The 24,193-nt window shown below is 41.3% G+C and overlaps 1 protein-coding gene across 9 annotated transcripts in view; it reads left to right on the top strand.

Moving 5' to 3' along the window:
• The window catches only part of LOC140483805 (protein FAM3C-like), a 57,444-nt gene extending 33,604 nt beyond the window's left edge, over positions 1–23,840 (top strand). For 4 of the 9 annotated variants that reach the window (XM_072582419.1, XM_072582418.1, XM_072582416.1 and 1 more), the window contains 6 exons: positions 4,359–4,479; positions 5,225–5,283; positions 5,381–5,431; positions 5,724–5,808; positions 10,625–10,751; positions 23,130–23,835. In XM_072582419.1, the coding sequence (XP_072438520.1) occupies positions 4,359–4,479; positions 5,225–5,283; positions 5,381–5,431; positions 5,724–5,808; positions 10,625–10,751; positions 23,130–23,219 (533 nt within the window). In that variant the 3' untranslated portion in view covers positions 23,220–23,835. Of the gene's footprint in view, positions 1–4,358; positions 4,480–5,224; positions 5,284–5,380; positions 5,432–5,723; positions 5,809–10,624; positions 10,752–13,235; positions 13,286–23,129 lie in introns of all 9 variants that reach the window. The other 5 variants (XM_072582424.1, XM_072582423.1, XM_072582421.1 and 2 more) reach the window with 3 other exon arrangements.
• Positions 23,841–24,193: the final 353 nt, after the last annotated feature.

Below are 24,193 nucleotides of genomic sequence, written 5' to 3'. Positions count from 1 at the left end.
TCTAGATGTTTTTCCTCCTGGGCTGTTGTCATTGCATGTGAGACAATTCAGTTATTTGAATTCATCTTTTGCCAAGAGCGTGCTTGTTGGATGTTACCAAATTGGAATAGTTACTGTTTAGTAGTAAAATATCCTATTATTCTGTTAAGTTTTCCAGTAGACTTAAGTTATTCCAAGATCCTCTTTCTTTTGTTGTAGTTTAACAGTAGTGCTTAACGTTGAGTAGTTTGACCAATTGAATTGCATCCAGAACACAGTATCTCACATTTACCTTCAAAATAAGAAAAAGTTAAGAGTCTAGGCTACTTTCTTATTATCATTCGAGGGGGTCTGGTCTGGTCCATAACAACATTCAACTCATGGAGCCTGTCACATCTTTAGCCTGTACAAACAGAATTTTGGGTGGAACTGAGAAATAAGAAAGGGATGATCACCCTATTGGGATTGCACTATGGACCCCCTAATAGTCAAAGGGAAATTGAGAAACAAACTTGTAAGGAGATCTCAGCTACTTGTAAGAATAATAGGGTGGTTATGGTAGGGGATTTTAACTTTCCAAACATAGACTGGCACTGCCATAGATGGAGAGGAATTTCTAAGTGCATACAAGACAATTTTCTGATTCAGTAAGTGGATGTACCTACTAGAGAAGGTGCAAAACTTGACCTAAACTTGACCTACACTTGGACAATAAGGCAGGGCAGGTGACTGAGGTATCAGTGGGGGAGCACTTTGGGGCCAGCAACCATAATTCTAATTGTTTTAAAATAGTGATGGAAAAGGATAGACCAGATCTAAAAGTTGAAGTTCTAAGTTGGAGAAAGGCCAATTTTGACGGTATTAGGCAAGAACTTTCGAAAGCTGATTGGAGGCAGATGTTCACAGGTAAAGGGACGGCTGGAAAATGGGAAGCATTCAGAGATGAGATAACAAGAATCCAGAGAAAGTATATTCCTGTCGGGGTGAAAGGAAAGGCTGGTAGGTATAGGGAATGCTGGATGACTAAAGAAATTGGGGGTTGGATAAGAAAAAGAAGGAAGCATATGTCAGGCATAGATAGGATAGATCGATTTTGAAGAGTATAACGGAAGTAGGAGTATACTTAAGAGGGAAATCAGGAGGGCAAAAAGGGGACATGAGATAGCTTTAGCAAACAGAATTAAGGAGAATCCAAAGGGTTTTTACAAATATATTAAGGACAAAATGGTAACTAGGGAGAGAACAGGGTCCCTCAAAGATCAGCAAGGCAACCTTTGTGTGGAGCTACAGAAAATGGGGGAGATACTAAATGAATATTTTGCATCAGTATTTACTGTGGAAAAGGATGTGGAAGATATAGACTGTAGGGAATAGATGGTGATATCTTGCAAAATGTCCAGATTACAGAGGAGGAAGTGCTGGATGTCTTGAAAAGGGTAAAGGTGGATAAATCCCCAGGACCTGATCAGGTGTAACTGAGAACTCTGTGGGAAGCCAGAGATGTGATTACTGGGCCTCTTGCTGAGATATTTGTATCATCGATAGTCACAGGTGAGGTGCCGGAAGACTGGAGGTTGGCAAATGTGGTGCCACTGTTTAAGAAGGGTGGTAAAGACAACCCAGGGAACTATAGACTGGTGAGCCTGACCTCGGTGGTGGGCAAGTTGTTGGAGGGAATCCTGAGGGACAGGATGTACATGTATTTGGAAAGACAAGGACTGATTAGGGATAGTCAACATGGCTTTGTGCGTGGGAAATCATGTCTCACAAACTTGATTGAGTTTATTGAAGAAGTAACAAAGAGGATTGATGAGGGCAGAGCAGTAGATGTGATCTATATGGACTTCAGTAAGGCGTTCGATAAGGTTCCCCATGGGAGACTGATTAGCAAGGTTAGATCTCATGGAATACAGGGAGAACCAGCCATTTGGATACAGAACTGGCTCAAAGGTAGAAGACAGAGGGTGGTGGTGGATGGTTTTATTTTCAGACTACAGGCCTGTGACCAGTGGAGTGCCACAAGGACCGGTGCTGGGCCCTCTACTTTTTGTCATTTACATAAATGATTTGGATGCAAGCATAAGAGGTACAGTTAGTAAGTTTGCAGATGACACCAAAATTGGCGATGTAGTGGACAGCAAAGAGGGTTACCTCAGATTACAACAGGATCTAGACCAGATGGGCCAATAGGCTGAGAAGAGGCAGATGGAGTTTAATTCAGATAAATGCGAGGTGCTGCATTTTGGGAAAGCAAATCTTAGCAGGTCTTAAATATTTATTGGTAAGGTCCTAGGGAGTGTTGCTGAACAAAGAGACCTTGGATTGCAGGTTCATAGCTCCTTGAATGTGGAGCCGCAGGTTGATAGGATAGTGAAGAAGGCGTTTGGTATGCCTTCCTTTATTGGTCAGAGTATTGAGTACAGGAGTTGGGAGGTCATATTGCAGCTGTACAGTACATTGGTTAGGACACTATTGGAATATTGCGTGCAATTCTGGTCTCCTTCCTATCAGAAAGGTGCTGTGACATTTGAAAGGGTTCAGAAAAGATTTAGAATTATGTTGCCAGGGTTGGAGGATTTGAGATTTATGGAGAGGCTGAACAGGCTGGGGCTGTTTTCCCTAGAGCGTCGGAGGCTGAGGTGTGACCTTACAGAGGTTTACAAAATTATGAGGGGCATGAATAGGATAAATAGACAAAGTCTTTTCCCTGGGGTCGGGGAATCCAGAACTAGAGGGCATAGGTTTAGGGTGAGAGGGGAAAGATATAAAAGAGACCGAAGGGGCAACTTTTTCACGCAGAGGGTGGTACGTGTATGGAATGAGCTGCCAGAGGAAGTGGTGGAGGGTGGTACAATTGCAACATTTAAGAGGCATTTGGATGGGTATATGAATAGGAAGGGTTTGGAGGGATATAGTCTGGGTGCTGGCGGGTGGGACTAGGTTGGGTTGGGATATCTGGTTGGCATGGACAGGTTGGACCGAAGGGTCTGTTTCCATGCTGTACATCTCTATGACTCTATACTTGATTTCTGTTTTGAACCTGCTCAATGATTGAGCTTCCACAGCCCTATGTGGAAAGAATTCCAAAGATTCACCACCTTCTGAGTGAATAGATTCCTCTCCATCTCAGTCTTAAATAGTCTGCTCCTTCTCCTGAGATGACCCTGGAAACACCAGCCAGGGAAGCATCCTATCAATATCCAGACAGTCATGCCCTGTAAGAACTTTGTGAGCTTCAATGAAATCACCCTCATTCTGTGAAATTCCAGAGAATACAGACCCAGTGTACTCAATCTTTCCTCATGAGACAATTTCACCATGCCAGGGATTAATCTGGTGAATCTCCATCAAACTCACTGTTGGACAAATATTTCCTTCCTTACATTAGGAGAAACAAATGGGCACAATACTCCAGTTGAGGACTCACTGAGGCTCAATACAACCACAACAAGACATCTTTACTCTTGTACTTAAATGATTAGTTTTCATTTACTTAAATTACCAAAGTAAAGAGTTCTGGTTTCAAGTTGAGCTTGCCATTATTTCATCATGGTTGGCCAACAAAATGAGTATGTCTACTATGAGGTTAAGCTGCTCCAATACTTAATAACACATTTGGAAAATCAACAGCTGGGTGCTATGTTGGGAGTAAATAATCTCAAACATTTGTGCTTATACTTGGGCATTTGGGGAGTGATTACAGCTACAACATGTGATTGCTTAGCTATCTAAAACACAATGAGATATGCAGATTCCATTTATTTGAACATCTCTCATATAATTTAGTTATAACTAAGCTAGTACAGACAGTACAGAGTAATCTGTAGACGGATCTTTTTTCTAGGGTGTTATAATGCAAAGCGGTTGTGGTCTCAGGTTATGTGATTACATCCAGATACTTGATTCATTTGTGTGTTGAGCTTCTTAAAAGACCATCACTCTTAAAGCAATAATAGTTTACAAAGTGCCTGATGAAGACATATTTACATTTTAAATAATTTCACTCCAGTTTTGCTGAAATTTCAGTTACATCCAGTAAAATCCAGTGAAACTGTTTCATTTATTCTATGAAGTTTTAATAAAAGGCAGTGTATAATTTGCTCCAAAGATAAACGAATTCTTAAACAGGTGTTGGGTCTCTTTTCGAACCTGTAATTTCTATTGCTTTATTCAGCACTATCCTCGGGTGTTTCATTTCTTGCCTTTTTTATTGATATGACAGGCAGCAAATTCCCAGTGCACATGCTCACAGTCTGCTTCATTCCCTCCTTTAAAACTCCTTTAATAGCTAAAAGGAAGGTACAACATCTGCCAATTTTGAGGTAATTACATTTTTGAATTATAAAAAGTATATTATGTGCTTCTTTTTACATTTACAGAGTCAAAAGTTAAGCCCCCGTGTGGAATGGAAACACGTTGCAATGCAAACCATTTCCCATTTAAAATCATTAGTGGGGCAGCTAATGTTGTTGGACCCCACATTTGTATCAATGATAAACCGTAAGTAGCAAAGATCTAACTCTGAACATTGCTGCAACTGGATTGTAAATATCCTTTGAATTGTAAACTTCCCATGATATTTGTTTCATTGAAGACCATTCTAAATCTAAAATATGCCTCTTAATTATTCAGTTTTGACTTATAATGGTGCAAGACATTCAGTGTTTAATAAAATATTAACCAGAGTCAAGAAACAAAATGAAGAATTCAGCCATCAAATAATTTCCATATGACTTTGTCCTCATTCCTGATATCGACCATAGAAGGGAAGCAGTACACAATAAGAGATTAGCAGAAATGAAGAAAGGAGACTCAAATGCTGATTGATTGGAATGGATTAAAGCAAACTGGAAAATAAAGAAAATCTGCAGATAAGCAATCAGTGGGCTTAAATCTTCAGGCCCATAAACCAATTCAGACCGTATGTTCCACTCATCCTAAAAAATAACTTTTTTCCATACACTTGCAACCCCATTCAGATATTGTACAATGTCTCAAGTCAAGTTAATTAGCACTTCCAATCTACAATCCTTTACAAATTAACTTCTGCTTTTCTGTCAATGTTGAGTGATGGTAAGGATTTTATTGAGTACAATGCACTCCTCACTCTTAGGTTCAAATAATCTGATGGTGCTTAATGTTCAGCTTAGCAGTCATATAGACACTGCACAAATCATGGGTTCAAGACCATGGTAAAAATGATTGCTTGCTATTTGAGATGTTTCTTTTTTTCCCTTCCTTATAGAATCATGAACAGTATAAAGAATAACATTGGAAAGGGATTAAATATTGCTTTAGTTAATGGTGAGTAGAGTGTGAACATTTTTTGAATAAATGTTCCTACTGCTTCATATTAATTATTATTTCTAAAAAGTGATGATTATATCTCTTCATTTCACAGCTTCATCTGGTGATCTAATAGCAACTGACTTTTTTGACATGTGGACTGGAGGTAAGATGCTTGTAAAACTTGAAATGAATTTGTTCTGATTTAGCACAAACATTTTTGATCCTGCACAAACAGAAACATAATCAACCCAATCAACTACCCCTTTCCTTTATTGTTAGACATTTGTAGATGGTGGGGGGTGTGGGTGTAGAGATAAATTCACAACAAACGCAAACAGAACATAATGGTTTCAATATTAATTACTGTCTCTAAAGACAAACCAAGTAACCAGTGCTCATATCACATGGAAAGTAAAATTATAGAATTAAAAGATTACTAATTTCCTTTCTTCCAGATATCAAGTTGCTGGTGAATTTCTTACATAAGGTTAAACTTGGGACTATTGTTCTACTTGCTTCTTTTGATGAACCGGCAACAAAGTGAGTCAAAGCAGCTTCTGGCTGGAATGGGTGATGGGCTAAGGTGGTCTGGCCTCAAGATCACATCATGTGATCCAGTTCTCATTTGTTTTATTGTGATCTCATCATGTGTGGAAATTTGGAATAATGAATGAAACCCATCCATGGAACATGTAGCATTTAATAATTACAGTAGAAATCATTTGTAACAGAATCATTTATAACCCATTGTAACACAGTTATCTCAGTGTATAAATTTTTATTGCCTACGTTTCTATTATTGACAGGAAAACATTTTGTGAGAAAACATAGTGGATCTGCCTCCTAATACTGCTTCCACTCTAGTGAGACTTCTCTCGGCTGCTGCTTCTAATACATCCATCCAACCCTGTTGCATCTCTCCATCTGTCTGTGTCTATTCTAATGCTCTGAAGCAGGTTACCAGCTGGGACAGTAAGCTGCTAATTTGGATTAAACACATGCTGCATCATATTTAATGTGCTGTTAAACAGCATGCATGCTTAATGTTCATCAGCTGGCTATCATTCTGGCTGGTATCTGACTCCAGAACATTGGCACACTGGCTAGTAAGTTAGGAGAGTCTGTAGCTTTAGAGTCTGAGGTTAGAAGTATTAGCTGAGTATCAAAATAATAAAAATCTGAATTGTTGACTTATTAATGCCATTGTCAGCAGCTACATTATTATCAGCAGAATATGCTGTTTCATCAGTTTAATATCCACTCAGAACAGGAAGGGAAGCATGTTTTTCTTAAGCAACAAGTAAAGGATGGATTGGAAATTTTAAAATGTGGATGACATTCTCCCAATACCTGCATTCTATTTACCTACTCTAGAGTTCTGTAGGCCATCAATTTCCATGTTGAAACTGCGAGCTTTAGGACCTGATTTCCAAACACTGTGTGTGAAGCCAGGCACCAACAGTTTAAGGGAAATAGGAGAAAAAAATTAAACCAGAAGGTGAAATTATAGTTGCTTTTACTTTGGCACCATTTTACACAAAAGTAAATCATCCGCTTTCCAAGTTTATATTAGCTTTCCTTATTCTGAAATGTGGCCTTCAGACAGTTTTTAGAATTGATTTGTGCATCTGTTACCAAGGTATGAAAGCCAGATTCAAGAAAGTAAGTGACTTCTAAATGCCAGCATCCTGGAAACAAGTTAAATAATGCCAAATTAAAAGTCAAAAATCACACAACACCAAATTATAGTCTAACAGCTAGCTACCCTGACCAAGGAGCAACACTCCGAAAGCTTGTCTTCCCAAATAAACCTGTTGGACTATAACCTGGTGTTGTGTGATTTTTAACTTTGTTACACCCAACACCGGCAACTCTACATCAAAATAAAACTCTGCATTGATGCCACTCTATCGATGTGGGTAAGTCACATGCAAGAATCTCTTGGATGAGGTAAAAGTCCTCCAGCTAATTAATGGAAAGATCAAATACATAATGGCCTCAACCAAAAAAAAATTGAAACCAACCATTCACTCCATTCCCAACTTCAGCTATGTCAAGTTTAACAAAGCCGTTAGCAAGGGGTATGCTAATTGAACTTGAGCCAATGTTTTAATTCCATTTCTCTGTAGCAGTTGTCCCATCTCTCTTATGACCTCTGTCTTTAACCTTACTTCAACCAAACTGTTGCTAAAACTTTCATTCATGTCTGGCATCTTCAGACTCAAATATTCAGACACATTTTGACCTAGAACTCCTATCTCTATCATCCATAAATCAACTCATCTAAAACTCTACAGTGCACCTTCACTCTCTCATCTCATCCTGTCCTCACTGATCAACATTGACTTTCGGTGCGCCATCCTTTCAATATGAACATTTTTCCTTTGATGTTTAAATTCCTTTGTGGCCTCATTCGTCTCATTCCTGTCACCTCTTTCTACCTCTTGGGCTTCTCCCTCCTTATACTCCACCATTGATTCTCTATAGCTATACATCCAGCAGCTGTCCAGATCTCACTGACCGAAATTTCCTAACCCCACCATCTTTTAACTCTTCTTCATTCATTCCTGGATATGGGTGTCACTGGCTGGGCCAGCATTTATTGAAAATCCTAAGTTGCCCTTGAGAAGGTGACAATAAACTCTCGTCCTTAATCGCTGCAGTCCATGGTTTGTAGGTACACCGTCAGTGTTGTTAGGACAGGGAATTTCAGCACTTTCACCCAGTGACATTGAAGGAACAACAATGTATTTCCAAGTCAGGATGGTGAGTGTCTTGGAGAGGACCGCACAGGCAATGGTGTTCCCCTGTATCTTCTGCCCTTCACCTTCTAAATGGCAGAGGTCACAGGTTTGGAATGTGTTGAGGTATCCTGTGTTGCTGGAGTACATCGTACAGATGGTACACAGTATTCCCAATTGTGGTGAAGGGACTTAATGTTTAAAATACCAAAAGGTGTGCTAATCGGCAAATTGCTTTGTCCAGGTAATATTGAGCTTCTTCAGTGTTGTTGGAACTACACTCATGTAAGCCAAGGGTAAGAATTTCATTATACAGGCTCAGAGTGGTTAGGAGGTGAGTTATTCACCATAAGATTCCTATTTGTTCTGCTTTTGTAGTCATTGTATTTATATGGCTAGGTCAGTTCAGTTTCTGGTCAATGGCAACTGCCACAGTACTGATAGCAAAGGGATTCAGTGATGTTAATGCCATCTTCTCATTTTAGGCCTTCCTTAGATTAGATTACATACAGTGTGGAAACAGGCCCTTCGGCCCAACAAGTCCACACCGCCCCGCCGAAGCGCAACCCACCCATATCCCTACATCTACCCCTTACCTAACACTACGGGCAATTTAGCATGGCCAATTCACCTAACCTGCACATCTGTGGACTGTGGGAGGAAACCGGAGCACCCGGAGGAAACCCACGCAGACACGGGGAGAATGTGCAAACTCCACACAGTCAGTTGCCCGAGGCAGGAATTGAACCCGGGTCTCTGGCGCTGTGAGGCAGCAGTGCTAACCACTGTGCCACCGTGCCGCCCTCTTTGATTAAGCTTTTCATAATTACTATTATTATCACTTTGAAGAAGTGATTTCCTTTTTTTAGCGCTAAAAGTACTATATAAATGCAAATTGTTATTTTAGTAAAATGGAAATTCTTTTTATTCATTCACACATGGGACGTGGGCATTGCTGACCAGCCAGCATTTATCACCCCTCCCTAGTCACCCTTAAGGTGGTGGTGAGCTGCCTTCTTGAACCACTGCAGTCCACTTGCTGTGGGTTGATCACAATGACTTTGGGGAGGGAATTCCAGGATTTTGACCCAGAGATAGTGAAGGAACAGCAATATATTTCCAAGTGAGGATAGGGAGCAGCTCAGCTGGGAACTTACAGGTGATGGTGTTCCCATGTACCTACTGCCCTTGTCTTTCTAGATGGAAATGATTGTGGGTTTGGAAGGTGCTGTCTAAGAAACATTGGTGAATTTCTGCAGTGGATCTTGTAGGTGGTGGGAGTGGATGCTTGTGCATGTGGTGCCAACCAAATGGGCTGCTCCGTCCTGGATGGTGTCATGGTCCTGGCATGACCTCCTGCATACTCCATTAAACCAGGATTGATTCCTGTAGCTTGATAGTAGTATTTGAGTGGGGAATGTTGGAGAACTTGGAGTGCAGGTTCATAGCTGCTTGAAAGTGGAGTCGCAGGTAGATAGGTTAGTGAACAAGGTGTTTGATATGCTTTCCTTTATTGGTCAGAGTATTGAGTACAGGAGTTGGGAGGTCATGTTGCGGCTGTACAGGACATTGGTTAGGCCACTGTTGGAATATTGCGTGTAATTCTGGTCTCCTTCCTATCGGAAAGATGTTGTGAAACTTGAAAGGGTTCAGAAAAGATTTACAAGGATGTTGCCAGGGTTGGAGGACCTGAGCTACAGGGAGAGGCTGAACAGGCTGGGACTGTTTTCCCTGGAGCGTCGGAGGTTGAGGGGTGACCTTATAGAGGTTTACAAAATTATGAGTGGCATGGATAGCATAAATAGACAAAGTCTTTTCCCTGGGGTGGGGGAGTCCAGAACTAGAGGGCATAGGTTTAGGGTGAGAGGGGAAAGGTATAAAAGAGACCTAAGGGGCAACTTTTTCATGCATAGGGTGGTATGTGTATGGAATGAGCTGCCAGAGGAAGTGGTCGAGGCTGGTACAATTGCAACATTTAAGAGGCATTTAGATGGGTATATGAATAGGAAGGGTTTGGAGGGATATGGACCGGGTGCTGGCAGGTGGGACTAGATTGGGTTGGGATATCTGGTCGGTGTGGATGGATACACCTCTATGACTCTATGAACAATTCTGCTGCTGTTGATGGCCCACAGCATCTCATGCTCAGTCTTTACTTGCTATGTCAGTGCGAGGTTTGTCCCATTTAGCATGGTGATAATGCTACATATCACAATAGAAGGTATTCTTAATGTGTAGTGTCTACAAGGGCTACATAGTGGTCATTCTTATCAATACTGTCATTGACAGATACATCTGCAACTGATCGTTGATAAGGATGAGATCAACTATGTTTTTCCCTCTTGTTGGTCTCCATCCTGTGCCTCATGTCACACCAAATGTAAGAGCTGCCAAACTCATTTAATAATTCCCTACCAGACACGTAGGAAGCTTCAACCTCTCAGTCTTAAGTGTATTCAAACATAGATCCAGAAGGTCATTGTGCTAATTTACTGTTCTACACAGGCTTTTCTGATTTGTACAGCTCTTCTCTATAGCTTTTGTAGTTCAGTCCACATTTTTAAAAAATGGTTGCTTGAAGTAAATACAAATTGATTTTTTTTTTCCTTTTTTAGGTTTACTGATGAAGCAAGAACACTTTTTAGTGAGCTAGGAAGTTCCTTAGTTCATGATGTGAAGTTTCGGGACAATTGGATTTTTGTTGGAGCAAAACCAATTAAGGAGAAAAGTCCATTTGAACAGGTGTGAATGAAGAATATAATTGCAATCCAAATTAATTAATTTGATCAAATATTGAAGTGCTGATATTTTGTTTAATTGATATATATTCTTGTGGGTGAATGTTGCTAGTTTATGTACAGATGGATTGCATGGTTGTGATTTGAGGCTGAGTAACAGCTTATTTTTTAATCTTGTATTACTTGCAACCATTTTTGTGAAGTTTCATGAAACAAAATTAAGTGGATGGTGTGACTGGACAGCTTTTTCACAGCCTCATAATTCACATCAAGTGAGCTTTTGTAACCAAGGGCATAGGGATCAAACTTAGTATCTGAACATTGAAGTCTGAGCAGCCCAGATTTTGGGCTTGACACCTTTTTTGGTAGGGGGGTGTAGAGCTGAGGAGAAGGTAGCTGGGAATGTGATGGGTAGATGAATGTGTGAGTGAAAGTGATAGGTTGAAGAAGAGGGTGGAGCGGATAGGTGTGAAGGAAGATGGACAGGTAAGACAGTTCAAGAGGGCAGTGCCAAGTTGGAAGGTTGGATTTGTGATAAGGCTGGGAGAGAGGAAATGAGGAAACTGGTGAAATTCACATTGATCCCGTGTGGTTGGAGGGTCCCCAGGCAGAAGATGAGGCATTGTTCCTCCAGGCATCGGGTGGCTACAGTTTGTCGGTGGAGGCAGCCCAAGACTTGCATGTCCTTGGTGGAGTGGGAGGGGGGGGGCTAAAGTATTCAGCCACAAGGTGGTGGGGTTGTTTAGTCTTTGTGTCCTAGAGATGTTCTCTGAAACATTCCACAAGTTGTCATCCTGCCTCCCCAGCGTAGGGCAGACAACATCAAGAACAACGGACACAGTAGGTGAGGTTTTGGAGGTACAGGAAAATCTCTACTGGATGTGGAAGGATTCTTAAACTCCCTCCCACTCCACTAAGGACATGCAAATCCTGGGCCACCTCCACCACCAAATTCTAGCTACCCAACACCTGGAGGAAGAACACCTCATCTTCTGCTTCGGGACCCTCAAACCACATGGGATCAATTTGGATTTCACCAGTTTCTTCATTTCCCCTCCCCCACCTTATCCCAGTTCCAACTTTCCAACTCAACAATGGCCTCTTGACCTGACCTACCTGTCCATCTTCCTTCCCACCTATCCGCTCCACCCTTCTCTCCAACCTTCATCTACCTATCACATTCCCAGCTACCTTCCCCCCAGCCCCTCACCCCCCTCCCATTTATCTCTCAGGGCCCTTGGACCACCCCCTCATTCCTGATGAAAAGTTGATGCTCACAACATTGATTCTCCTGCTTCTCAGATGCTGCTTGACCGGCTGTGGTTTTCCAGCACCACACTCTTCGACATATTTCATCCTCAGCCTGGCATTGGCCAAAGACACATCTACAATATTGTATCCTATCATGTCCCTCCAAAACAAGCAGCCCATTTCCTGGCTTTCCCTCAAAGGCGTGCAGTCTTAAATCATTTAATCTTCTCCAAACTCTTAGCAATACAAAAACTGATGACGGAAAAAGTTGTCTTTTCATTTATCTGTGTCTCTGAGTTTGCTACATTAAACAAATTTGCAGTTTCATTAAACTCTTTCTTGACCCCCATCCTCATGTCTGATTACCTCCATCCCGGATACATTGTCCACTTTGGAATTAAGCTGTTGTGCCAAATATCTTACTTCAGGTCATCACTTCAGCTGTGACTTGGGAGTTTTCTTGCACATCAAATTCTTTTCAACTTACTGCACATACGTGCAACTTGTTGTGAGAGTTTGTGGCAAAGCTTATGGGGCAGGCACTCAAGACATTTTCTCTCTCTCTGGGTCAAAGGTTCTGGTCAATATCCAAAAAGTTGAATAACCTACTGCAACTTGTAGATTCTTTGTCTTTGTGGACTTTGCCTGGATGAGGAGAGATTCCAGAACCTGAATATACAGAGCCAAAAGTATTGATCTGGCTTACATTCATCTGGCACTTCTTAGTGCTGAACATGACCTTTTCATGGTGATCCCCACCATCAGTGAGTGAGGGATCTGGCCAGGTTTTTCTTTGATTTGCTCATTACTGCAATATCGTCAATAATGAATCCACACCACTCTCACAGGCCCAGTTTCTGTAATTCTGTTCATATGCTGTTGTAGTTCTTGACTGATGATAAACCAAAAGGAAGCACTGCTTTCCAGATAGTGTTCTGAAGGCAATGACGTGCTGAGATTCCTTGGCATGGTGTCCATCTCAGAGAAGGACCTAGGTCCTAGGAGCCTGGGATTCAGTTCTCCTAGTGTTGGAATCTTGTGTGGGTATGTTTCAATGATTTTCAGATCCAGACATACCCTGATTGCACTATCCTCTTTGAGTTCACAGAACTACAACAGTCCATGTGGTGATGCACAAATGAATGGTGCCATTGCGTTCTATGCGATTAAGTTTTCTCCCAATGCTGAATCTTGTGGGAGGGCTAATTGACACAATTAAATCTTCTCTCTCATGCAGTACGTCAAACCTGACTGGGTCCATTGTTGTAAATCAGGGAGTGGCTTAATGTGAGTATTCCATCCCTTCTACTGCCAGCTACCTTGGTAATCTCAAGAATAATCACAAAGTTGAGGTCTGTACACACTAATGGCCCTGCCATGGCTGGTCTACTCATGTTAAGTAAAATACTTGTGGTTAAATTACATAGTTGCATTGTATCATTAATGTGCTAATATAAGGGATGGGTAATTTGAACAGCAAATTTGGCAGCAGCTTGGTTCATCATTGAGTTCCCTCAGTGTCCTTCAGAATTTGGAATGTTCAGGTACTTGCATACGTTACCATGTCAATCTTGGTTTTTCTTGTGTAGTTGCTAGTTTTTATGGAATAATGGTGTTGATTGTGCCGAAAGCTTCATCCACAAAATGTCAAATGTTTGTTTATCCTCTGGTTAAAAGTTGTTCCCCTCCAGGTTATGTCTCAGGTCTGTCTTTCTGTGATCTCTGTGCATCAGCTTATGTTTACTCAGGTCTCTGGTACACTCCTCGTTGATATTGTCATCCTGCTGTGTCAGTCTTCTGTTTGGCTGTTCCCTGTCATACTCTCTAGCTGCGGCTTTGGAGCCAGGTTTGTTTCTTACTTTGGCCCAGTGTCATTTTGTACCACTGCCTTGCATAGATCTTGGAATGCAGGAGGACTTTGTGGGGTGTGAGAGACCATCCATGCTACACAGCTGACTTGTTTTTTGTGTCCTAGCTACAATGCAGTTCTATTGGCTGTATCCAGTGCTTGTTGTTGTCTGACTATACTGGCTTCATATTTTGTGCCATCTGCTAGCAGTGAATCAATGCTGCAACCTTTCATTTTTTTTCCAGGTGGTCCCTTTGGAATGCTTCAATCAGTGTTGAGGCAATTACCAACACCATTATCCACTCCAACATTTCAGTCTCTGAAAAATCACATTGTCACCCCTGTTACAGCATTGACTTACAGACTGAACTATTGATTTTTGTAACTGTCACTAATAGAACATGAATTATAAGTGGTACATTTGACAATTAACTCTTACATGCAGCTGATCTTCTCATAACTTTGTATATATTTGAAGCTTCTTTCTGGTCCTCTTCAGATAAGCTCATGGTATTGATGTTGTTTACAAATTGTTATCAGTGTTTTTATGGCTTGTGTAAATAGTTTGCAACTGCAGGATCTGTGAAGCACAGCTGCCTTAGTTCAAAATGTTTGAACTCAAATAGGCAATTCACACTCTTCCAATTCACACTGGAGGATGTGGTACCAGCCTTATGCTCTTCTGCCTTTTTAAGACATTACTGATATGGAGGAGTCTTCGTTTCAGTCATCTTATTACCATGGGGTCATTCAGTATATATCTTCAGCATGGTTTCTGCTGTGTGCTCTGCTTTTGCCTTTTCTTTTCACTTTGTATTTTCTTTTGTGTATTCACAAAACACAGAACACTACTGTGCAGTACAGGCCCTTCAGCCCTTGATGTTGCGCTGACCTGTGAAACCAATCTGAAGCCCAGCTCACCTATGCTATTCCATTTTTATCCATATCTCTATCCAATGACCATTAAATGCCCTTAAAGCTGGCAAGTGTACTACCGTTGCAGGCAGTGCATTCCATGCCCCAACTAATTTCTGAGTAAAGAAATTACCTCTGACATCTGTTCTATATCTGTCAACCCACAATTTAAAGTTATGCCCCGTCATGCTAGCCATCACCATCCGAGAAAAATGGCTCTCACTGTCCACCTGAGCTAACCCTCTGATTATCTTCCATGTCTCAATTAAGTCACCTCTCAACCTTCTTGTCTCTAACAAAAACAGCCTCAAGTCCCTCAGCCTTTCCTCACAAGACCTTCCCTCCATAACAGGCAACATCCTAGTAAATCTCCTCTCAACCCCTTCCAAAGCTTCCATATCCTTCTTATAATGTAGCGACCAGAACTATAAGCGATACTCTCAGAAATGCAACCACACCACAGTTTTGTACAGCTGCTGCATAACCTCATGGTTCCAAAACTCAATCCTTCTGACAAAAAAGTTAACACAACGTAAACCTTCTTAACAACCCTATCAATCTGAGTGGCAAATTTCAGGGATCTATGTACATGGACACTGAGATCCCTCTGCTCATCTACACTACCAAGAATCTTACCATTAGCCCAGTACTCTGCATTCCTGTTGCTCCTTCCAAAATGAATCACCTCATACTTTTCTGCATTAAATTCCATTTGCCACCTCTCAGCCCAGCTCTGCAGCTTATCTGTGTCCCTCTGTAACCTACAACATGCTTCTGCAGTATCAACAACTCTACCGACTTTAGTGTCATCTGCAAATTTACTCACCAATCCTTCTACACCCTCATCCAGGTCGTTTATAAAAATGACAAGCAGTCGTGGACCCTAAACAGATCCTTGAGGTACACAATGATTAACTGATTCTGAGTAATCCAAGATGGAGGACGGGAAAAATTTCTGGCTGTAACAGCTGCTCCTTTTTTGAGATATTTTAGGTGCTGGAGATGATTTCCTCAAATTCCAGGAGCAGCAATTACTGTCTCACGTGCTGTTGCATTGTTTTGGAACTTGGAAAAAAAAGTCAAAACAACAACAGTTTTAAAAGGGAGAATCACAGACAAAGGAAGCACATGTTGAAGACAGTGCAAGAGAGAGAGAGAGAGAGAGAACCTGCACAGTTACTGCTTTTGCTGTTTGAATTCATGTATCGTTGGACATCAGAGTGTGCCTGGGAAAATTAACAAACAGTGAAATTCACAACTGATCTTGGAGGAACCTGTTTGGGCGAAGTTAACAGCACAGAGTCAAATAAGTGAATCGTTGTTTTAAGTGTGTCCAACAGAAAGGCTGCAGTAGTGAGTAGAGTGGGTTCTTTCTTGATTCAATGATTTTGGAGATATGTCTCTTGATTAAACTTAAAATATAAGCCATAACTATTAATTTAACCGGGGGCAGTGTTTTGTAGAGGAATAAGACGGTGTTATTTTCTGGGTCTGTAGATTGTGAAGGAGCAAAAATGGCCTTTTGTACAGTGATATGTACTTCTTGTCAGATGTGGGAGTTTAAAGGGAGTTTAAGGGTTATTGCAGATTATATCTGCCATAAATGCTGTTGGATGCAAATCATATCAGATCGAATGGATCGGTCGGAGAGACAGTGAGAAGCAATGAGGAATTTGCAACAGCAACAGTATGTGATGGATGGCAGTTATAGAAAGGGGAGAAAGTCTCAGATACATACACATAGATGGGTTAACTCCAGGAAAGGTAAGAGAGGTAGGCACCTAGTGCAGGAGTCTTTTGTGGATATACCCATTTCAAACAGGTATGCTGTTTTGGAAAATGTAGGGGGTGATGGATTCCCAGGGGAACGTAGCACATACAGCCAAGTTTCTGTTATTGAGACTGGCTCTAATGCAACAAAGGGTACGTCGGGTTCCAAGCGATCAATTGCGCAAGGGGAATCTGTAGTCCAAGGTACAGACAGATGTTTCTGTGGTCAGCAGAATGGTGCCAGGATCAAGGATGTCTCAGAGAGGGTGCAAAATGTTCTCACGGGGGAGAGGGGCCAGCAAGAGGACATTGTCCACATTGGAACCAATGACATAGGGAGGGAAAAGGTTGAGATTCTGAAGGGAGATTACAGAGAGTTATGGAAGAAATTTAATAAGGAGGTCCACGAGAGTAGTAATATCTGGATTACTCCCAGTGCTATGAGCTAGTGAGGGCAGGAATAGGAGAATAGAGTAGATGAATGCATGGCTGAGGAGTTGGTGTATGGGAGAAGGATTCACATTTTTGGATCATTGGAATCTCTTTTGGGGTAGAAGTGACCTGTACAAGAAGGACGGATTGCACCTAAATTGGAAGGGGACTAATATATTGGCAGGGAAATTTACGAGAGCTGCTTGGGAGCATTTAAATTAGTAAGGTGTGGGGGTGGGACCCAAGGAGATAGTGAGGAAAGAGATCAATCTGAGACTGGTACAGCTGAGAACAGAAGTGAGTCAAACGGTCAGGGCAGGCAGGGACAAGGTAGGTCTAACAAATTGAACTGCATTTATTTCAATGCAAGGGGCCTCACAGGGAAGGCAGATGAACTCAGGGCATGGTTAGGAACATGGGACTGGGATATCATAGCAATTACAGAAACATAGCTCACAGATGGGCAGGACTGGCAGCTTAATGTTCCAGGATACAAATGCTACAGAAAGGATAGAAAGGGAGGCAAGAGAGGAGGGGGAGTGGCATTTTTGATAAGGGATAGCATTACAGCTGTGCTGAGGGAGGATATTCCCGGAAATACATCCAGGGATGTTATTTGGGTAGAACTGAGAAATAAGAAAGGGATGATCACCTTATTGGGATTGTATTATAGACCCCCTAATAGTCAGAGGGAAATTGAGCAACAAACTTGTAAGGAGATCTCAGTTATCTGTAAGAATAATAGGGTGGTTATGGTCAGGGATTTTAACTTTCCAAACCTCGACTGGGACTGCCATAGTGTTAAAGGTTTAGATGGAGAGGAATTTGTTAAGTGCATACAAGACAATTTCTGATTCAATATGTGGATGTACCTACTAGAGAAGGTGTAAAACTTGACCTACTCTTGGACAATAAGGCAGGGCAGGTGACTGAGGTGTCAGTGGGGGAGCACTTTGGGGCCAGCAATCATAATTCTATTAGATTTAAAATCGTGATGGAAAAGAATAGACCAGATCTAAAAGTTGAAGATCTAAATTGGAGAAAGGCCAATTTTGACGGTATTAGGCAAGAACTTTTGAAAGCTAATTGGGGGCAGATGTTCGCAGGTAAAGGGACGGTTGGAAAATGGGAAGCGTTCAGAAATGCGATAATGAAAATCCAGAGAAAGTATATTCCTGTAGGGTGAAAGGAAAGGCTGGTAGGTATAGGGAATGCTGGATGACGGAAGAAATTGATGGTTTGTTTCAGAAAAAGAAGGAAGCATATGTCGGGTACAGACAGGATAGATCGAGTGAATCCTTAGAAGAGTATAAAGGAAGTAGGAGTCTACTTAAGTGGGAAATCAGGAGGGCAAAAAGGGGACATGAGATAGCTTTGGCAAATAGAGCTAAGGAGAATCCAAAGGATTTTTACAAATATATTAAGGACAAAAGGGTAACTAGGAGAGACTAGGGCCCCTCAAAGATCAGCAAGACGGCCTTTGTGTGGAGCCACAGAAAATGGGGGAGATACTCAATGAGTATTTTGCATCAGTATTTACTGTGGAAATGGATATAGAAGATATAGAAAGTAGCTAAATAGATGGTGACACCTTGCAAAATGTCCAGATTACAGAGGAGGAAGTGCTGGATGTCTTGAAAGAGATAAATGTGGATAAGTCCCCAGGACCTGATCAGGTGTCCCCTAGAACTATGTGGGAAGCTAGAGAAGTGATTGTTGGGCCTCTTGCTGAGATATTTGTATCATCAATAGTCACAGGTGAGGTGCCAGAAGACTGGAGATTGGCAAACGTGGTGCCACTGTTTAAGAACAGTAGTAAGGACAAGCCAGGGAACTAAAGAACAGTGAGCCTGACCTCGGTGGTGGGCAAGTTGTTGGAGGGAATCCTGAGGGACAGGATGTACATGTATTTGGAAAGGCAAGGACTGATTAGGGATAGTCAACATGGCTTTGTGCGTGGGAAATCATTTCTCACAAACTTGATTGAATTTTTTGAAGAAGTAACAAAGAAGATTGATGAGGGCAGAGCGGTAGATGTGATCTATATGGACTTCAGTAAGGCGTTCGACAAGGTTCCCCATGGGAGACTGATTAGCAAGGTTAGATCTCATGGAATACAGGGAGAACTAGCCATTTGAATACAGAACTGGCTCAAAGGTAGAAGACAGAGGGTGGTGGTGGATGGTTGTTTTTCAGACCGGAGGCCTGTGACCAGTGGAGTACCACAAGGATCGGTGCTGGGTCCTCTACTTTTTGTCATTAACATACATGATTTGGATGCGAGCATAAGCGGTACAGTTAGTAAGTTTGCAGATGACACCAAAATTGGAGGTGTAGTGGACAGCGAAGAGGGTTACCTCAGATTACAACAGGATCTGGACCAGATGGGCCAATGGGTTGAGAAGTGGTAGATGGATTTTAATTCAGATAAATGCGAGGTGCTGCATTTTGGGAAAGCAAATCTTAGCAGGACTTATACACTTAATGGTAAGGTCCTTGGGAGTGTTGCTGAACAAAGAGACCTTGGAGTGCAGGTTCATAGCTCCTTGAAAGTGGAGTCGCAGGTAGTTAGGATAGTGAAGAAAGCGGTTGGTATGCTTTCTTTTACTGGTCGGGGGTATTGAGTACAGGAGTTGGGAAGTCATGTTGTGGCTGTACAGGACATTGGTTAGGCCACTGTTAAGATATTGCATGCAATTCTGGTCTCCTTCCTATCGGAAAGATGTTGTGAAACTTGAAAAGGTTCAGAAAAGATTTGCAAGAATGTTGCCAGGGTTGGAGGATTTGAGCTATAGGGAGAGGCTGAACAGGCTGGGGTTGTTTTCCCTGGAGCACCGGAGGCTGAGGGCTGACTTTATAGAGGTTTACAAAATTATGAGGGGCATGGTCATACACATGGACTTTAGTAAGGCGTTTGATAAGTTTCCCCGTTATAGACTAATGGCGAAAGTGAAGTCACATGATGTGCTGGGTGTTCTAGCTGGGTGGGTAAAGAACTGGTTGAACAGGAGACAGAGTAGTAGTAGTTGAAGGGAGTTTCCCAAAATGGAGAAAGGTGACCAGTGGTGTTCCACAGAGGTCAGTACTGGGGCCACTGTTGTTTGTAATATACATAAATGATCTAGAAGAGGGCACTGTTGGTATGATCAGCAAGTTTGCAGATGACACAAAGATTGGTGGAGTGGCAGAAAGCATAAGGAACTGTCAGAGAATACAGGAGGATATACATAGACTGGAGAGATGGGCAGAAAAGTGGCAGATGGTTTTCAATCCAGACAAATGTGAGGTGATGCATTTAGGTAAGTCTAATTCTCAAGCGAATTATACAATGAATGGAAGAGCCTTGGGAAAAGTTGATGGGCAATGAGATCTGGGAGTGTAGGTCCATTGTACCCTGAAGTTTGCTGCACAGGTGATAGAGTGGTCAAGAAGTAACATAGTATACTTGCCTTCATCAGACGGGGTATTGAGTATAAGAGCTGGCAAGTCATGTTAAAATTATACAAGACATTGGGTCGGCCACACTGAGATTACTGTGTACAGTTCTGGGCGCCACATTACCAAAAGGATGTGGACGCTTTGGAGAGGGTGCAGAGAAGGTTTACGAGGATGTTGCCTGGTATGGAAGGTGCTAGCTATGAAGAGAGGTTGAGTAGGTTAGATTTATTTTCACTAGAAAAAAGGAGATTGAGGGGGGACCTGATTGAGGTTTACAAAACTATGAAGAGTATAGACAGGGTGGATAGAGACAAGCTTTTTCCCAGGGTGAAGGATTCAATAACCAGAGGTCATGCTTTCAAGGAGAGAGGTGGAAAGTTTAAGGGGGATACACATGGTAAGTACTTCACACAGAGGGTGGTGGGCATTTGGAACACGTTGCCAGCAGAGGTGGTAGAGGCAGGCGTGGTAGATTCATTTAAGATGCATCTGGACAGATGCAGGAGTAGGTGGGGAGCAGAGGGATACAGATCGGCTCAGGCTTGGAAGGCCGAAGGGCGTGTTCCTGGGCTGTAAATTTTCTTTGTTCTCTTTGGATAGGTTAAATAGGCAAAGTCTTTCTCTGGGGTCAGGGAGTCCAGAACTAGAGGGCTTAGGTTTCGGGTGAGAGGGTAAAGGTATAAAAGAGACCTAAGGGTCTACTTTTTCACACAGAGGGTGGTACGGGGATGGAATGAGCTGCCAGAGGAAGTGGTGGAGGCTGGTACAACTGCAACATTTAAGAGGCATTTGGATGGGTATATGATTGGAAAGGGTTTGGAGGGATATGGTCTGGGTGCTGGCAGGTGGGACTAGATTGGGTTGGGATATCTGGTCGGCATGGATGGGTTGGACCGAAGGGTCTGTTTCCATGCTGTACATCTCTATGACTCTATAACTCCAGGATGAACATTTACCATCAACCACCACCCTCTGTCTTCTTTCAGCTAGCTAATTTCTGATCCAAACTGCTAAATCACCCTCAATCCTATTTTGTGCAATAGCCTACCGTGGGGAACGTTATCAAACACCTTATTGAAATCAATATACACCACATCAACCGCTTTACTCTCATCTACCTGTTTGCTCATCTTCTCAATGAACTTCATAAGGTTTGTGAGGCATGACCTACAATCCCTAATCAACTTATTCCTTTCTAGATGATTATAAATCATATCTCTTATAACCTTTTCCAACACTTTACCCACAACCGAAGTAAGGCTCACAGGTCTATAATTGCCAGGGTTGGCTCTACTCCCCTTCTTGAACAAGGGGACAACATTTGCTATCCTCCAATCTTCTGCCACTATTCCTGTAGACAATGATGACATTAAGGTCAAAGCCAAAGGCTTGGTAATCTCCTCCCTTGCTTTCCAGAGAATCATAGGATAAATTCCATCCAGCCCAGGGACTTATCTAATTTACTTGTTTTCTGTACCAAGAGGACGTCTGTTCTGCTATTACCTTGTTTGTTATTCTCACCTTGGTCTTCAAGTTTACATGGCTTCCTTCTTTGTTCAGTTTTTTTCCCTTAAAGCAACACTCATTGCTCTACACCATGGAGTAATAATCACACTCTGACATTATATAGTCAGATGTTATGCTGTCTAAATGTATCACAAAGGAGGTGCACAGTTTCTGTTTACTTGAAGATCTGTGGTGGGTTAATTTACAGCTAAAGTAGAACAGACAATATGCTGCAAACTCTAAACACCCCTTTTGTCTAGGTTGTTATGGTATAGAATAACACTGGTTCCTGGTCATGTGATGAGATAGAGCTTTTTGGCTTACCATTATGTTGAGTGTCGTAAAGGGATATCCTCCTTATATTCAAATCTAGTTGCTAGTAGCTGAAGTGTTCATTAAGTCTACATCAATTTGCAAACGTTTCAGTAATGAAAACAAGCAATTGTGATGTGGAAAATATGTCTTCACATGAATGATGCAGGTGTGGAAATGCATTATCTTCAGATGTGGCCATGAGATGATTAGTTAAATGAAACAGTGTGGGGAATATGGGGAAAAGGAAAGGGACTGACACTAATAGTCATGAAGCTCATTTGGAGAGCCAGTGCAGACACTGTGGGCTGAGTGGCCTTCTACTGTGCCACAGCGCTTCTGTGATTAATGTATTCCTGTTTTGGCATACATTATGGTTCATATTTTATATTTGTATCTGACAAATAAGAAAGTATTATTTTTTATCCCTGTGATTCCGTACTGGCAGTATAACCATGGGGCATGGGGTAAAAACCTAAACTAGGATGTCAATAACCATTCGATTCATTGCTGTTCTCAAATATGGTTCCACTGCAATCTTTACATGCTGTTGATGTCCAGATGGTGAGTTTTTTTCTGCCTGTATTTTCAATAGGGAAGAACAGATCTGGAGAACCTCCCAGATAACAATGGAAAAGGATGTGCTGCTGTGAACATAGACTGAGACTGGATACACAGTCCCACTTTCACCCAGGGGTCAAGACATGTTTTAAATTTGAAACTGGAAAAAATTGTTGTTGTTTAGTAAATTTTTGGGTGGTCAGTAAATTAAAGAAAACATCTTCAGTTCTAAATAAAGAACAGTAAATCTCAAATGTCACTGAGGACGATTGCATTTTAATGAAAGAAGCAAAAATTACTTTAAGTATCTAAGCAGTATTTTCATTAAAGATATATTTTTGTTAACAGATCCTGAAGAATGAGAAATCAAAGAACAAATACGGACAATGGCCTGAAGCAATCGAAATGGAGGGTTGCATACCAAGAAAGATGGATTAACTGCAATTTATAAAATTTTATTTTTACATTTCTTTAAAAAACACTATATTGGTTCTTTATTCCCCAAAATAATAATGATCAATTTAATATTTTTGCCCTCTTCAAATTTATTATTGTTGCCAAGTAAAGCTTCAATTTCCATTTACCTTACCAGGTAAGCTATACATATTTGAAGGCTATTGCACCACAGTGGTAGTGTCCCTACCTCTGGGTCAGGATGCCTGGGTTCAAGTTCCAACTACTCTGGAGTTATATAATACCATCTGTTAGCAGGTTCATTAGAAAGTCAGAAATGAACCTACTGGTAATTAGATTACAATTTAATCACGGTATTTGAAGGAAACTCACCATTGTCATTATTTCAGCCTGGGGTTAATTTTTTGCTTAAACCAATGCTAAAGAGATCAGAAACTCAATTTATTGCTTCAACTTGCATTTAACGTTCCATGATCTTTTACATTGGTTCAGCTAGTTTCTCCCTAATTGCACTGGTCAAACTACTGGAAATTCTAACAGTGTACATTTTTTTATGTTTTGTATTTCTTGCAAAGGCTATCATTTTATATCCTTGATTCATTTATGCACTTACGTCTCATTAAAATTTTGTTTGTCCTACATCAAAAATCATGTTGTTTTATTGTCCAACCTTGTCAATCATTGTTACAGGAAGTACAGAAATTCATCATAATATGATGAGCAATATTTGGTAAAATTAGAAACAGTTTCCCTTGAACATGAGGTCAGATGTAGAGATGTCCACAATCATCAGCATTTGATCAAACAAATGTTTTGAAAAATTCGGAGGCCAGCTTTTGGTTTTCTGAAATCCCTTTTTCAACCTCACTTATTCATTTATTAGGTGATGCAGCCACATAGTAACAATACCTTCTGTGCATATAGAGCATAGGAACACCAGCAGAAGCAGAATTAGTCAGAATTACCAATATTTTTAATTATCAACCCACTATTAAACA

This window comes from Chiloscyllium punctatum, chromosome 12, assembly GCF_047496795.1.
Source record: "Chiloscyllium punctatum isolate Juve2018m chromosome 12, sChiPun1.3, whole genome shotgun sequence".
NCBI classification, from domain to species: domain Eukaryota; kingdom Metazoa; phylum Chordata; class Chondrichthyes; order Orectolobiformes; family Hemiscylliidae; genus Chiloscyllium; species Chiloscyllium punctatum.
Note: the sequence above shows the minus strand (reverse complement) of the source record. Positions and strands in the feature narration are given on the sequence as shown.